We start from the raw sequence: 16,530 nt of genomic DNA, 5'->3' as shown, positions 1-16,530 counted from the left end.
CGAGCAGGATCTACCTGCAATGAACCCATGCTGATTTCCTTCCATCATTATTTCCCCTGCTGGGCTCCCACGAATGTGATCCTTAATGATTTTTTTCTACAGTTTTCCCAAGGATGGAGGTAAGACTAACTGGCCTATAGCTTCCCACTTCCTCTCTCCTCCCTCTTGAAAATAGGGCCCTTTTCAGGACCTGACTGGAGCACCATGAGTGCTTGAACAGCCATGCCAGTGGCTTTGCTATGACACTGGCCAATTCCTTCAGCACCCTTGGATGAAGCTCATCCGGGCCTGCTGATTTGAACACATCCAGCCCATCCAAGTGCCCCGTCACTGAGTCTGCGCTAACAGTTGGTACGCTGTGTCTATCTATGATCCAACTGGGAGATTTGTCTTGGTCTGTGTCTAGGAATACAGATGCAAAGAACTCAGCTTTGTCCTCCCTCTCTATCACCAATTGCCCTAGTTTGTCCTGTCGGGGTCCTATGCTACCCTGCACCTTCCTTTTGCCCCCTATAAACCTGAAGACGGACTTTTTGTTGTCCTTCATTTTTGTCGCCAGCCTAAGTTCTAATCCTGCTTTGGCCTTCCTAACCAATTCCCTGCAAGTGCGAGCCAGGGAGGTATACTCCTCCTTGGTAGCCACTCTGTTTCCAGAGCCTGTATATGTCTTTCTTTGTCCTTAGGCTTTCCCAGACATCCCTGTTCAGCCAAGAGGGCTTCTTGGTCCCTTTGCCCCCTTTTATGCATAATGGGATTGTCTCCTTCTGCACCCGTAGGATCGCGCCCTTGAGGAATGACCACCTTTCCTAGGCCCCCTTTTTGCCAATGCTCTTGAGCCGTAACGCCTCACTAACTAATCTCCTGAGCACACTGAAGTTAGCCTTTCTGAAGTCTAGCTGTAGCCCCCCTCCCAGGGCTGCCACCATCTGCCCCTCCCCCCACTGTAAAGAGCCCAACACCACCCCCACCCCGAGCCCCAGCCCACAGTGGCAGCCCACCATTGCCCCATGTGCAGATCCAGGGACACACGCCCCCATACCCTCCTGGGGTGTGTGCAGCAGCAGGAGCTGCTCCCGCCCTCCCCACGTCCCTGGACGAGCCACTCGTGGCTTTGTCCTGTGCCCCACCCCGGCTGTGCAGCACCTGTCCCTGCGCCAGCCCCACTCCCTCCCTCACTGCTGGTGGACCAAAAGTGACTGTAGACCAGCAAACTGGAGACTGGAAGTGACTGGCATACTGCGGACGAGCAGCCAACTGTTTTTATACTGAATATAAAAAAGGGCTGGCTACCTGGCTGCATGTCACTTCCGGTCTGCAGTTTGCCAGTCCCCAGCATAAAAAAGTTGGGAACCGCTGCTTTAACTAAAGCTCATTGAATGAGCTTTCGTTAAAGTGCCCCGGCCACCATTTTTAAACACAGGATCCTGAATACAAGGTGAGGCAGATGTTTTAATTAGACCAGCTCCTGAGAGCCGCTCTAATTAAAACGTGCCTCCCCCACCCCTGCACCCTAGTGCATGTGTATAGGCAACCCCAGAGTCTGCTTAATTGGTGCTAAAATCCTACCCCTTTAAAGACATGGCCTGTTTCCCACACAAGTTGTGGGAGAGATCTTCATTTACAGAGATGAAGTTGAACTCCCATTTAAGTTTCAGTTTTATCATTCAGTTTAAGTTCATTAGACACAGTGATTAGGTCTCCCTTGGCCAACGTCTTCTTCGAGAGGAAGGACTGCCAAGGCGTAAAGTTGCTAGCCTGGACCTGGAAGACTCTGGCTCAATTTCCCGTCTTCCCACTGACATCCTGGATGACCTCAAGCAAGTCAATAAGTTTCCCCCTGTAGGATCCATGGGGAGAGCACTCGAGAGCCTTGTTAAATTTCATGTATTTGACTAGTATAAGGCTCCATTTAAAGAGTCTCCTCTCCTGGCCACATAACTTTATAAACTCTGTCCTCAGTTTTAACTGGCTTCCATGAAACTCCTGACCGAATGGGCTGACAGCCATTTCTAATTTATGCTTCTTTTATGTGAACAGGGAACAGCATGAAGATGGCACACCAGCTCAAACCTCTTCTGTAAAGCAGCGAGCAGCATTAGTTTTACCTCTGCGCCCCCAGCGCTTTGATCACTGTTGAGAGCAGCCGCCCATCTTTTGCGGTCACTTGGGTAATGTACTGGGGTCGCCCAATGTCGGACTCTTCAACGGACTTGGACAAAGTGGCACTTCCCGGACAGTCACACAATGAGCCAGGAAGGTGGCAGCAGTCGCCTGTCGTCATGGCAACAAAGAGTACCCAACTCCTTCAGAGACTGAACCTCACAGTCATGATAGGCCTGGAATAAAACAAGACAAGAGTAATAAATAGAGGTTCCTGAGCCATGTTACTGCTCCTGCCAGCTCCAGCTAGCACTGCTCGTAGCCAGCTTCTCCCCCTCCTCTGGCTGGGAACAGCGCGCGCGTTGTCAGACTCTCTCCATCTCTCAACGCACCGTTCCTGATGCTGCTCTACAGTCTTATCACACAGAATTGGTTATCTGCAGCCAGTGTGCAGCCAATGTGCAAGCGGGGATGGGGGTGGGGAAGCCCGACACCAAATCATTTCTATTTCCTGCTCTAGCCCCAGCATCACTAACTGTGTTACGGCTCCCTCATCATCATCACCAATGTGGGATCCTAAACAAAGCCTTTCAAACTTGCCCTTTCTGGACAACATACAAATATAAAGCAGATAATATTTGCACCTTACAGATTGACTAAAGTAGATACAGACAGACAGACAGGAGCTTTGTGGGCTGAAGCTCACAATGAACAAAATCACCTGACACTAGAATAGAAAGAAAAGCAATCCTTGATATCCTACAGCCTGCCTGTACCTGTGGCAAGCAAAATTTTGTGGGCCTGCCTTAACATAAAATTAAGGTTCCAGGTGCAGTGTCCCTTGTATTCAACTGATGGACAAAACCATGCATTTTGCTCTCCCACGTAAAGTCCATAGTTAAAAAAGTCCTCTTAGCTCTGCAATGGGGACAATTAGGGAGCCGTACACGGCAGTTTGGTTTGTCTATCCTCAACAAGGCACACAAAAAAGATGTTTGTATGCACTAGCTAGCACATCTTTTACATCCTGGACCAGAAGAGGCTTTTAATGAGTCACTTTTCAGAACAGAACTAATGCAGTTGATGTTTCTACACTGCTCGTTTCCTTCCACTGACCTCTGCAGAGAATCGCATGATTTTTGGTTCAAAGAGCTCCCATACTTCTGCCCATTTCCCACAAACACGCATTGTTTCAAAGATCCCCATTTCTACCCATTCTATATATATAGGAGGTGTAAGGGCAGCCTAGACCAGGAAGCATTGGTTTCTTGACCTGGCCGCATGTGATGATGCCACGACAGCCCCCTCCCTGTTGTCCCCATGGCTGTTCCTGGGGGCCCTGGGCCCAGAACACTGGCTCTTACTGGTGGTCTAGCCACAGGCTGGCTGCCAGCGTGCAGGCAAGAATGCATGCTCTCACAGCCCAAGCAATATTAAAATGGCCCTGCCCATGACCAGAACACCAGGCAAGGTGCACCGGCACAGCCAGCAGAGCTGGATCACTGCTGGCTGTGGCACCCAGTCCCCTTGATCAATGGTAATGGGCATGGGGCAGCACTCCCTGACAGCTCACTGCTGGGCAGACTATCAGGGAGCCATGGCGAGCATGTGCCTCTGTGCCCTCTAAAAGATGGAAACCCGTCAAAGCCAAAATGTTCTGGTCTGCTGCGATACCATCTCAGGCAAGTCTCACTGTACTTCATTTGTGCCTCTGCTGCAGTAAGTTGACTTTAAGAGACCTTTAGAGGAATGAATTAATACTCTTCTTAAGGTTTCCCATTCAGATTGTTTTGCAAAACTATATTTGACAGCTATCTTGAGACATTTCCTCCACATCCTCAAAGGAACTGACCTGCCCAGAGGCCCAAACCAACACCCAGAAACTGTCCACTGACCTCAGCATAAACTTGAGTGATCCTGATTTGGCACCACTCCATCTCCACAGATTTTGCAGGGGCCTAAAAACACTTTTCAGATCTTTTTTTTTAAAGAAAGACACGAGAGAACCTTTCAGTGGATGAGAAGGATCTAAGAGCTTATTGGAAATGCCATTTAAAATTAGTATGTCAAAACATCTATTGGGAAAAAAAAGGAGAAATATGATCTGATAATCATAATACTACATTTCCTTATCTTAATGAAATTTATGCTGGACAGAACCTCTTCCCCACTGGTCCCATTGCACGCTGTAAGGAAAATGCCATCACTGTACCAGTAAGGTAGAGGAGAGTGGTGGTGGTTGGTGACTCACTTGACCAGGGAACAGAATCATCAGTTTGTTGTCCAGGGATCCTGGGAGATCCTATTTGTCTGGAGCCTATATTCAGGGTATCACAGAAAGTTGTCAGTGCTCATACATCCCTTAAACCCCTCTTTTGCTTGTTCATGTAGGCCAGGGTAGGCAAAATACAGCCCACAGGCAGAATGCGGCCCACCAAATGATTTTACTGGGCTCCTGGCTGCTCTTCTGAAAGAGAGCTGTATCTGGCCTGCAGCCCCCCTGTCTTTTGGTGCCTTTTGCCCTGCTCCCTTTCCCATGCCAGCCAGCCGCGGCAGCAGCCACCCTGTCCTGCCCGCCAGCCCCAAGTATAAGCTATATGGCAAGGGGGGCGCTGAGCTCCTGACCAGGCTTCTGCCTGGCGAGGCTGTCTGCATACCGCTCTGACCATGTGCCTGGTGAGTCGAAGCTCAAGGAAGGTTCTCCCTGCTGGCGGGGGAGCAGGTGCGGGGGGAAAGGGCCAAGAACTGCAGGTTATCCAGTCTCTGCTGGGCTGGTACCTGGTAGGGGGGCAGGCACCGGTGCCACACTGTGTTCCCACATGCCGCTTCAGGCTGTGCCATGTGGGAGCAGCTGGAGCAGCTCCTGCCCAACCCTGAGTCCCTGGCACACAGCCAGGTTAGGCTGGCGCCGCAAAAGCTGCACTGACATGGCCCAAAGCGCCAGATGGGAACACAGCGTATCACTGACCCAGCTGAGCCCAGATGACTCGCGGGTCCCGGCCCACTTCCGTCACCACGAATCCTAGGCACGTGGTCAGGTTGGGCAGGAACCATGCCACCTGCGCTCACATGCCCCAAAATGGCGTGTAGGAACATGGCATGGCACTGACCTGGCTGGGTCCCCAGCCCTCTTCTTCCTACACTCCCTCCCCCATCCCGAGTCCCTGGCATGTGGCCAGGTCAGGCAGGATCCATGCCAGCTGCACCCAAACAGTCTGAGCTGGCACGTAGGAATACAGCATGGCACCAGCCCAGTCACGTGCTGGGGACTCAGGGCAGGGGAGGGTGCAGGGAGAAGGGAGGAACAAAGGGTAGGTTCCCCTAACCTTTGTTCTCTCTGCCCAGAGGTGGGCAATTATTTGGGCTGGAGGGCCACTTTGGGAGTTTTGGTGAGCTGTTGTGGCCAGGGCAAGGATGTGAGTGTTGATCCAGCCCACGACAGCTCATCTAAACACGTTAAGTAGCCCTCCAGCACAAATAATTGCCCAACCCTGATGTAGGAATTAACAATACTGCCAGGAATGACTCAGAGAAGATCAGAGGAGACACAGCAGGAGGAGTAAGACATTTGGAGCATAAGTGGTATTCTCATCAATCCTTCTGGTGGAAGGTAATGGCCAAGACGTGAACCATCATACCACAGAAGTAAGGTGGTATCAACATAAAGGCTCTGGATTCTTTAATAATGGGCAGATATCCTGGACAGCAGGACTGCTATGAAGAGATTCGATCTATCTGACCAGAACTGGGAAGAGCATCTTTGGGTGTTATTCTGGCCAACCTAGGAACTCCTTAAACTAGGCTTTCAACTAGCTTCTGTAGGGGATGGTGAACAAAACCTTCCAGGAACAAATCAAAAAATCCAGAGGGGAGAGGACTGGAAGAAGAGGTTCAACTCAGTGAAAGATCCAAAGAGCCACAGAACAGCAGTAAGTGATACAAAAGGGATATGAATAGGAGAAAAGTAAAATATATCTGACATATGTATACAAATACGAGAAGTATGGGGAAGAAATAAGAGAAGCTGTAAGTCACAGCCTGTGAAAATAACTATGATCGGATTGGTATCACAGAGACTTACTGGGACAATACTTACAAATAAACCATGAACACTGAGGGGAACACTCTGTTTCAGAAGGACAGGATTGGGAGAAAAGACGATGGTGTTACCTTATGTCAAAAACACATACACTTGTTCCCTGGATCAGGAGGAAGAAGGTAGCAGACAGTAATGTATTTGGGTGAAAACAAAAGATGAAAAGCACAGTAGTGACCTAATAGTGGGGATTTATTATAGACCACCAAATCAGGAAGAAGTGGATGAGGTACTCTTAAGGAGATGACAAAGTAGTCCAAAAATTATGAGATGGTAGTGACAGGAGACTTCAATGTTCTGGACAGCTGCTAGAAGAATAATACAGCAAAACACAGACTATCAAACAAGACTCTTGTAAAGGCCAGGTCATAAGCGGCCTGGCCTAGTAGTTGGGCCACTGGGGAACGGCAGGAGCCAGGAGCAGTCCAAATTGCAGGCCGAGGTCAGGGGTCAGGAATCACAACCAAGTTACCAGATCCAAGGGGGAAATCCAGAGGCAGACTCCAAAGCAAACTGAATCAGGGTTCAGGAGTCAGAGATGGAATTACCAAAGCTGAATGGAGTTCCCAAAAACCAAAGTTTAGAGGCAAAGCTGAGCTGGGTCAGAGGTCAGAAAACTAGACAGCATAGGATCCAGGGAGGCTTCCCACAGCAGACCTTCGGGAAGAACTGTTAGCTGGTCTCCAGTCTGCTGCCACAGGTGGACTTGGATGGGGAGGCTGCTCTCCCCAGCAGCCATTCAAGAAGCCCTAACAGTGGTCAGCTGGTTCATCCTCCAGGATGGGCTGCCAGGTCGAACCTCCAGTAGGTCTGGCCAACTAGACAATTAGTGCTGGCTGGACTGCCCGTTAGGGCACACAACATAACTAACATGTGTGGAAGATAACTTTCTGTTCTGGAAAACTGAGGATATAACCCGGGGATCATCTATCTTGGTTCTTGTCTTGACTAATAGGGAAGAACTGGTGGAGGATGTGAAGGTGATGCAAAGAAGCAATCATGAGATTGTAGAATTCATGATCCTGAGACAGAAAAAAGCATGAGATCAGGAGAAATAAGACACTGGATTTCAAAAAGGTGCGTTTCAATTGAGTCAAGGAGACTCGGTTCCATAGAAGCACATGGTGCCACAGGCGCACAGACTGAAGGATAAAGGGATTCACGAGGACTGGAGGCTTCTAAAGGGCACAGTACTGGAACCAACAAAGAGAATAGCAAAAAGCAATGTGGCTGCACAAGATTTTTCTAGGATTCCTCAAAAGCAACAGGAAAGCATACAGGCAGTAGAGAGATTGGCAGGTCAAGTGTACCAGGAAATAGCAAGAGTTTTCAGGGACAAAATCAGGGAGGCAAACATAAAAAAAACAAGCTTTACCTGATGAAGGACATGGAGGACAAGAAGAGGTTCTACCAATATGTTGGCCAAAAAAGAAAGACTGCAGAAGCTGCTCATCCCCTGTCCACTTGCCTCAGTGTCCACAAAAGAATGAAGCTGCTGCCAGACAGCTGACAAGGGTTATTTAGATAAGGAAGGGGGCAAGCTTTAGAAACAGGTCAGACAATGACTTGTATGGGATGGTGCAGATAGGGGTGATTCTCCCTTGAGCAGGGACTCAGGCTAGATAACATTTGGAGGTCCCTTCCGGCCTATGGTTCTATGTCAGGAAGCACGTGGGCTTTTTATTGCAAGTTATATGGGATTTTCTTTTCAGAGTCCATCTCAGCATGTAGCCTGAAGTTACTATTTTAGTAAGTATCTTATGAATGCCACCGATTACACGTAAAAAGCCAGGTTTTTCACAGTTACAGTTAGCAGAGAAATAAATGAAAACCAAACACCAGATCTGCAGCGTGTTTCAAATCCAATGTCATACTCATTGGATCACAGACTCCCATGAAGAGCCAAGTCTACCTTTCCTGATTTTCTGGTCACCCACATACAATTTTTTCAAGTTTCAGCAGCTCACTGTACTCAAATCCAAGAACCCCAGCAGCCCAGCTCAATATCCAACAGTAATTTTAAATTACACCTTTCATTCACACCATTCATGACTTTCCTAACAGCCCTGTAGATGAAAATATTTCATACACAGTACCTATCCAGAAATTATTTTTTAAGATTAAAAATAGCATTTTTTCAGCTGAATGCATTAGGGATGAATGTGTCTCCCTTGTGTTCCAGGCAGGACATTTGTACCCTCCGCTCCTGGACAGATCTGGAGCAAAAATGGTTTGGTTGGTCTGTATTCAAATTTAAGAAAGAAAACAAAGTTATGCTTAATATTTATTGTTTGTTTATGCAGATCTTGCTCAGAGTGAGTTATATTTTAATATTCTGAAGTCATCGTATTTGCAGTTCGTAAGATAATACCTCTTTACTTGGGAGACAGCTATTTGGGCACAGACTGCATTTCCCTTTTTGTTCTCACAGCATCCAATAGGCCCACTGGAAATTAATTATGACAATCTTTGTCCCAGTATAAATCTTCAAATGCTCCATTTACAGAGCAATGGCCTAGCTCCCAGGCAGTGACTTGCCTGCTACAACGGGATGAGCAGTTTTAGAAACAGCCAAGAAATTTAGCTGAACATCCAAGCCAAGCAGTTTATATAGAGATTACTCCTGTACTTCCACCAGAAGGCCCCACAATTTAGGGCTTTGTTACATGTCACAGTAAACCACACACATGTTGATGGGTGTAAATGTGAGCTGGAGTTTAGAGCAGTCACACGTTCCAGCCAGCAGGGGCCAGAAAGGACTGAAAGGTAAAACTCTGCCCCCTCCCATCTGGGCTTCCCCCTGCCCCTCAGGGTTCCCCCAACTCCCTCTCCCCCATTTACTTGTGGCTGCCCACACTGTCTGTCTTGAGGTAGCACCCAGGGAAGGGTTAACCTGCCTGCCCTGTTTAAGCAGGGGCAGGAGCCAGGGAGGCCAGTGAGGCCTGGGAACTGGGTACTGGGAAGGATGGGAGGGGGGCAGTGCCCCAATCAAGCCCCACTGGGGGGGAGGGACATGATGGGGGGAGGGGGCCAGGGGTGTTTAGCCTAGAGTGGCTATACTTCCTGCCCTCCACTTCCACTGGGACCCTTTGATCCCTTCCCCCAAACCCAGTTGGGTAGGAGCTGCCAGGCACAGGGTTTGGGCAACTGTTGGTCCAGCCCAGACAGCCCGAGTCTTGAACTGGACCCAGGGCTCTTCCAAGCCAGGGTCAACAGTCAGCCCCAGCCCCAGCCTGCACTGGAGCTCCTGGTGTGATCCCAGGGGCCAAGAATCAACCATCAGCTGACTGTCAGCTGCACAGTTGCCCCAGCTAGACCTATATGCACTCCTCTTTCCATTTGACAGTGCAGGGGGAGCCCAAGATTATAATCCTAGGCTCAGCAGCAAGTAGTACTGGTGCAACTGGGCTCTAAAACTTGATCCCAACAATCATGCCTCCTCCCAGACGTGTGGCATTGCAAGAAGCACAACTGTTCGGATCGAAGATCAGATTGCATCTTTCCATTAAATGAATGCATACCTAAAGCAGGGACCTGAAGCAGACAATTATACCCAGGCAGGAAAACTGAAACAGAAGGGATAAGTGACTTGCTCATAAAAAGTAAAGCCAGAACTAAAATGGAGAGAAGCAGGAAAAAGGTATTGAAGGTGAAACCTACTTTCGGGGACATGGAACCGGTGGGGGCAGGACTCATGTGTGCAATGTGACCTGTCTAAATTAGGGTTACTATACCAATGCAAACCCTGCTGCTGTGCTGCACCAATGGAATCCAGGGTTGATGCTAGGATGGCTTACTCCAGTTTCATTAATGGTAAATTGCACTGGTTCCAGCCCCACTTTTCACTAACTCAGCAAACGTGCTCTTACAATTTCCTTGAATTCGCCCTCTTGGTGCACCAGTAGAAGATTCTACCTTTAAGCAATAGCAAGCAGTAGTCAAAACCTGATTCAGTTGCTCACCTAAGTAGCTCCATCTGTTTAGATTAGAGTGAGCAATATTTTTCTTTCTGAATACAATAAAGATGTGAAAGGTTCAAGTCTCATGTTCAGTTATACTAATTCATTGTGATTGTATATGGTTGCATAATAGTGTTTTTTGTTAGGTTGCTGGCTAAGTGTGTAATTTAATATGCATGGCGTGCAGCATGGCTAAAGTAACAATGCTGCTGGAATCTTGACTTAATTTGACTTGTAAGGCTGGATAAGCACAATTTATGTCATGGAGGCAAAGGTGCTGAATATTCATGACTTGCAAGAAAATCACCTGTGACTGCAAACACAGTCCCAAATCTTACTCTACCTCTTAAAATGTCTGGTGCTTACATCATTAAACATAATCCCGTTCTAACCTGTGCAGCTGCTACAAAGCTGTTAAGGTGCCTAGATTATACATGCACCTCTCTTTGGCCCCAGAAAAGATCCTCATGAGGCTAGACTAGCATGTTCACAAGGAAGCTGAAAGGACACCTAAACACCTACCCCTATCTAAACTCTGCTGCCATCCAGTTCCATTCTGAAAGGTGCCAAAACCCCATGCAAGTCCCAATTCCTTTAGATCAGGGTCTGAAGGGCCCTCATTAGATCAAGGGCCAAAACTGGCCCAAGGGCTCCCCATGGATTCAGAAATTTGGCAGTGGGAGAGCACTGCTCTGCCAATGCCAAATTTCCAGACCCATGGGGAACCCCGGGTCCCATGCACTGGATCAGGTGCCTCATCCCATTGCGCAGGGCCCAGCAGGAACAGTGTTGGCTTCAGATCCCAGGGTCCAGTCCCAGCACACAGGGAGCCAGGAATGGATGATGCTGGGCCCTGGAGCCCAATCTCAGTGTGGGAGGTAGGAGGGGCTGTTTCAGATCTTCAGGACCCAATCCCAGCACGCTGGGGCAGGAGGGAATAGTGCCAGATGCTCCTGGGATCAATCCCAGGCCCTAGGAATCAATCTCAGAGCGTGCGGGAAGGAGGGAGGGTCAGTGCCAGACCCCTAGGGACAAATCTCGGCATGTAGGGGTTATGCTAGCCCCAGGGCCCACTCCCTACGCTTTGGGAAGGATGCCAGGCCCCAGGACCCAATCCTGGCACATGGGACTCAATCTGACCAACGAACAGGCCCCACCCCATTCATATGGCCTGTGGGGTCAAAAGATTGAACACTGGTGCTCTGGATGGAGAAGCCCCACATGAAACTGAGTGCACAATAATATTCACCTGCTACCTAATAGCTTAATGGTTAAGGCACTTGCCCAAGAAGTGACAGAGCTTGCTTACAGGCCCAGCTCATCCTGAGGTGGGTGACTCAATCTCTCCCATTTTTCAAGAAGGTGACAAACCACCTGGTTATGTGCAAAGCATCCTCCACCCTCCTGTTGAACGCAGGCCATGAAGAGGAAAGAATGCAAGTCATCGGGAGGAGAAGAGGCAGCCTGGCTCTAGCTTATGGGGAGGGCACTCTCTCAAAGGGAGGGAGCTCTAAATTCTTGATCCCAATGCTACTTATGCATTTCACATTAAGTTGGCTTCTCTAGCTTCTGAGCATGAGTAAGTCTGCCCATAAGCAGGGTCAAACCACATGTCTGCTAGAAGTCACATGTTTTTGCACTTCTGGAGAGAGAGAAAACTGTTTTGAAATTTTCTGCATATCAGAGCTGGTAAAGTTCCCGAAATGTTCCCACAGCCATAGTGCTTCTTGGGGACTCAAGTGGCATGCCTGTGCCATGTACACTATGGCGCGGGGAAGTTCCAGACCGCAGCATCAGCCCCGTATATTCCACAGAGCAGCCGGCATTCAAACAGTTCATCCCTCCCCCAGGGAGTCTGCTGTGTGTGCACACCTTGGGAAAAGGGAGAGAAGGACATTTGCCAACAGCCCTATAGTTTAGAAATGCAGAACTGGCTTGGCCTAAACTTCAAACACGGGTCCCTAACTGCTACAGAGTTTTACAGCCTCTGGTTAATGTTTCAAAGGCATAGTTTCAAAAAGTTATTCCTGTGTTTCAGACATGTGATCACAAACTAATTGGAATCACCTGACTAAAACCACCACATAATAATCTGAAAGTATTTGGAAAGCAGACTGGTGGACTTGTGCATGTATTTTTTTTACATCAAATTGCATCTTTTAAATTTGGTTTCATTACAGCAAACAGAGGAAATGGGAATCCTGCGCACATGCCTGCCTGTGTGCATGCATGCGTAAATCAAGTTTGTACAAAAGCAGAAAGGAGCATGCATGGAACATGTAAGATCTTTATACTGGAAGTTTACTCAAATATGGACCAAATGGTCAGCATGCAACTGAGAGGACTCCTTCCACTGCAAAAGGAAATACTTAGTATGGTATGAACATTAATCCAAATGCTCTGGATATTCGGACAACAGTTCTCAGCCTTAAAGATCTGTACAGCTTATGCACAAGGAACTTCCAGGCACCCCTTGGCATGTTCATATATTACAACATTGAGAATCAAATTCACAAAAATTAGATTCAAGGAAATACGGTTCTCACTTAACTCAAACCTTTACACACCATCTGTGACGGGGTGGAGGGGAAATACAGCTCCCAGCCTGAATATGGCCTGCCAAGGGATTTTACCCAGCCTGCAGCGAGTCCCTCAGCCCTGCCTGGCCCAGGCATTGGCCCCCCACTCTCCCATCCTGCTCCTGGACCACACACCTGGACCCGCCTGTGGGCCAATCCTATCCACCTGGCCAGGCATGCCCTGCCCTGTCCAGTGCCCCCACTGCGGTGGGTGCAGGGTGCATGAGCCAAGGCTGGATAGCACCCCCACCGGGCTGGCACTCCCCCACACTGTGTTGGTCCTCCCCTCCCCCCCACTTCACCAGGCCAGGTCCCAACAGCTCACAGAAGCTCCTTAAGTGGCCCTCCAGCTCAAACAATTGCCCACCCCTTATCTATGAAGTTTGTTAGCTTCTTGGCAATAAATCAGAGAGAGACATGATCCAAAGCCCACCTAAGCTACGGGAGAAGCCCCCAGTCACTTCAGGGAGTCTTGGATCAAGGGCCAGGCTGTTTGGACACATTTGGTAGGTTCCAAAAAGTAATGGTCAGGGACCGAGTGCTATAGACTACTACATTGGCTCACTCGAGACGCCAATTCAAATATTAGCGAGTTATACCACAATAAACTAGACAACTTTGAAAGATTTTAGAAAGAAATGGCAAGCACTCTGGGGAGGACTCAGTATCTTCAGATTGTGTACACTCAGACTACACAGACCCACAGAGAAGACCTACCCTGGTGGATTTCCATGTGTTACTGAAAAAAGTGTTGTTGCTGTTATTGTTACTCTAATAACAACACAACCAATAAATAATCCTCACCTAAGACAGCTCATCTCTTGCTGGGGACAAATGACTACAAATTGCAGTCTCTAGACCAGTGGATCTCAACCTTGTTGGATTACAGCACCCCACCACTGCTTTTCTGAATGTGCCGTTACCCCCAGCTGATTACCACTGCTGGAGCTGCCTCCACTGATCTCAGTGCTGCTGCCTCCAGGTGAAACTGCCCCTCATCCAGCCCAGGAAGGGCTATGCCACGTGTGCTTTCTCTGCCTGCAGCAGGACTCTCTATCAGCCTGAAGCAGGCAGGACCTGCCTCCTGCCATGCAGCCCTTCCTGGTCCTTCAGTCTTCTCAGAAACAGGGGGTGGGACGGGCCCACCAGCACCTGTTTCCGGGAGGACTGTAGTGGGTCTGCACCAGAAGGGGCTTCACAGCACAAGCCATCTCCTGCCTGCTTTAGGCTGGTTGCGAGGGACTGAGCCATTTCTTACATGTTCCAAAGAATGTTTCAGGGCTTGAAATTTTTAGACTGTGGTCTGGCTTCAGAGGAGCTTGTTTGGCAAACACAAATGAAGACAGTTTTTAAACCACACAACAAATCCAGAAGAAACTCATTTTTCAAGCTCAAAGCTAAGCAACATTTAATCTATTCTATTTCATTTCTGAGGTATAACACTGATCCCGTAACAATTGTTAACCAGTTGTTTAAAGCCTGTATTTAGACATTTTCCCCGCTTTGGTTACTTCCAGTCTATTTAGTCCAGCCTTTTTTCCCCTTGCTTACTTCTAGTCTTTATTTTGATTGTTGCTGGAAACAGTTTACTTTTTCTGATGCATTTTATTGCTCAACTGCCACAGAGCCTGCAAAACATATTTCTACACAGCACTTGCCTGTTCTTCAGCCTGGAGCAAAGTATTTTTAAACACTGTATGCTTAGTCCCCGAGGAAACTCTGAATCACTTTACACTTTGACACAGATTGATTCACTACTCTGCCCCGATCATTTTTTGAGATGCAAACCAACACTGACAAATACTGACTTTTATCCATTAAAACCTCCCCAAACAGAAAGGTTCTCCCTACAACAACTACGGTTGCTACTCTGGTCCTTTAACAACTTCAAAATGGATCCTAGCAAAACTAGCCACAGCTAACTATCAAGTTAAACAGCTTCATCTGACTTCTCACTAAATAATCTGATCTAGATGCCAATAGGCCTTAATCAACATAGAACATGGGTATGGTATTGCTGGATATGCAATTAGGCTCATTCAGCTGTAGATACCGATATATGTACTTGAATCCAAGATGAGTTTTTTCTCCGTTTAGCATGTGAGAGAGGGGTTGACCCTCCTCTGGGACTTGAGTACAAGGCAGCAGGAGGGCAGATGGCCGCTGCAGCTCCGACACGTGCCCCAACTCAGATAGGCTCCGGGAGCGGCGCGAGACACGCAGGTGCAAGCTCACTGTGCCCCACTCCCCCGAAGCCCCTCAGAGACCCCCAACTGCCGCAGAGTGCCCCCGCCAGCCCTCAGCAGCAGCCGGAGGTAAGCGGGACCCTGGTGAGAGCGACTTGCCCCAGCCTGGCCACAGGGAGGCAGCTAAACCGGAGCCGAGGTGGGGGTCTCGCCCTGCCCCGGCCCCTACTTCGCCCAGCCCTCCCGGGGAGCCACGCACCCGGAGCCTCGCAAACAGGCCGTGCAAACAGGCACGCTTGTCTGCTCGGTGCATGAGTTAGCGCAGAGTTTGCGCAGGAGGGCAAGCGGGAGGGCCTGAGGCAATCCCAGCCGCAGCCAGCCTATCAGCAGCATGCCACAGATGGCCATACACTGCACCCCAAGGGTCCCCTCGGGGTCTGTGCCCCCCCCCCGGCACCTCAGAGACCTCCACCCAGACGGAGCCCATCGTTCCAGGCTCCACGCAGACGGGGCCCCTGGCTCTCGGCTGCAGGGGCGGCCTGTCCCCTTTTCAGGCTCCGGGGCCCGGGAGCATGGCCACCTCCCCTTGTGAGGTCTGCTCCCTACTGGGGTCTCTGCCACGCCAGCGGGAGAAGCTCCAGGCCACAGGCCACAGTCCAGAGACTGCGTGCCATCGGGGACTGCGAGCAGGAGATAGACTCCTGCTGCCAGGCCCTTCTCCCCCGGGATCCGGAGGGTAGACCATGGTCTCCCTCCAGGACAAGGGAGGACTTGGGGACCTCCCTTACTGTCTAGCCCAGGGGTTCGACCAAGGTGGTCAAGGGCCCCAAGGCCCACTGCACCAAGGCCCCTGCCCCGCTAGAGCTATGCAACAGGTATAACCTCTTGCAGCCCCAGCAGAGCCTGCTAAGCTGCCAGCTCCTGCAGGCAACACAGCCCCAACTGCAGCTACCGCCCCCGCTCTTCCCAAGACAAAACGCAAAGTGTTTGTCGTGGGAGACTCCATCCTGAAGGGGACTGAGGGGGCAATCTGCTGCCCTGACCCCTTAGCCCGGGAAGTCTGCTGCTTCTCAGGAGCCCGCATCCAAGACATTGCGGAGGAGATCCCTAAACTCCTCCAGCCCACCGACCACTACCGCTCCTTATCCATGTGGGCACCAATGACACGGCTCGGAGCGCTCCCAGCCGGGTCACGAGGCACGACAGGGAGTTGGGAGTGGGGCTAAAGGGTCTGGGGGTGCAGGTGGTGTTTTCCTCGATCCTCCCAGTCCCGGGCTACAGGCTGAGGAGGAAAAGGAAGATCCAGGTAGTAAACCGTAGACTGCAGCACTGGTGTCATTGATTTCATAGATTTCATAGACATTAGGGCTGGAAGGGACCTCGGGAGATAGTTTCATAGTTTCATAGTAGCTAGAGTCGGAAGGGACCTAGGTAGATCATCTAGTCCGACCCCCTGCCTTGGCAGGAAAGAGCACCGGGGTCAGATGACCCCGGCAAGGTGCTCATCTAACTTCCTTTTAAAAATCCCCAGGCTAGGAGCCTGCACCACTTCCCCTGGAAGCCGGTTCCAGGCCCTAGCCGCCCTGACTGTGAAGTAGCACCTCCTAATA

At 49.7% G+C, this 16,530-nt stretch overlaps 1 protein-coding gene across 2 annotated transcripts in view; it reads right to left on the bottom strand.

The window, feature by feature from the left end:
• Positions 1–16,530, bottom strand: part of MARCHF2 (membrane associated ring-CH-type finger 2) — a 108,479-nt gene that overhangs the window by 66,394 nt on the left and 25,555 nt on the right. For both annotated transcript variants that reach the window (XM_090027358.1, XM_090027359.1), the window contains exon 2: positions 2,106–2,336. In XM_090027358.1, coding sequence (XP_089883484.1) covers positions 2,106–2,281 — 176 coding nt within the window. In that variant the 5' untranslated portion in view covers positions 2,282–2,336. The remainder of the gene's footprint in view (positions 1–2,105; positions 2,337–16,530) is intronic.

The sequence above is a fragment of the Crocodylus siamensis genome, chromosome 14 (genome assembly GCF_052110815.1).
Source record: "Crocodylus siamensis isolate JL-2025a chromosome 14, ASM5211081v1, whole genome shotgun sequence".
Taxonomy (NCBI): domain Eukaryota; kingdom Metazoa; phylum Chordata; order Crocodylia; family Crocodylidae; genus Crocodylus; species Crocodylus siamensis.
The sequence above is the reverse complement of the archived record's forward strand: the minus strand, read 5'-3'. Positions and strand labels throughout refer to the sequence as shown.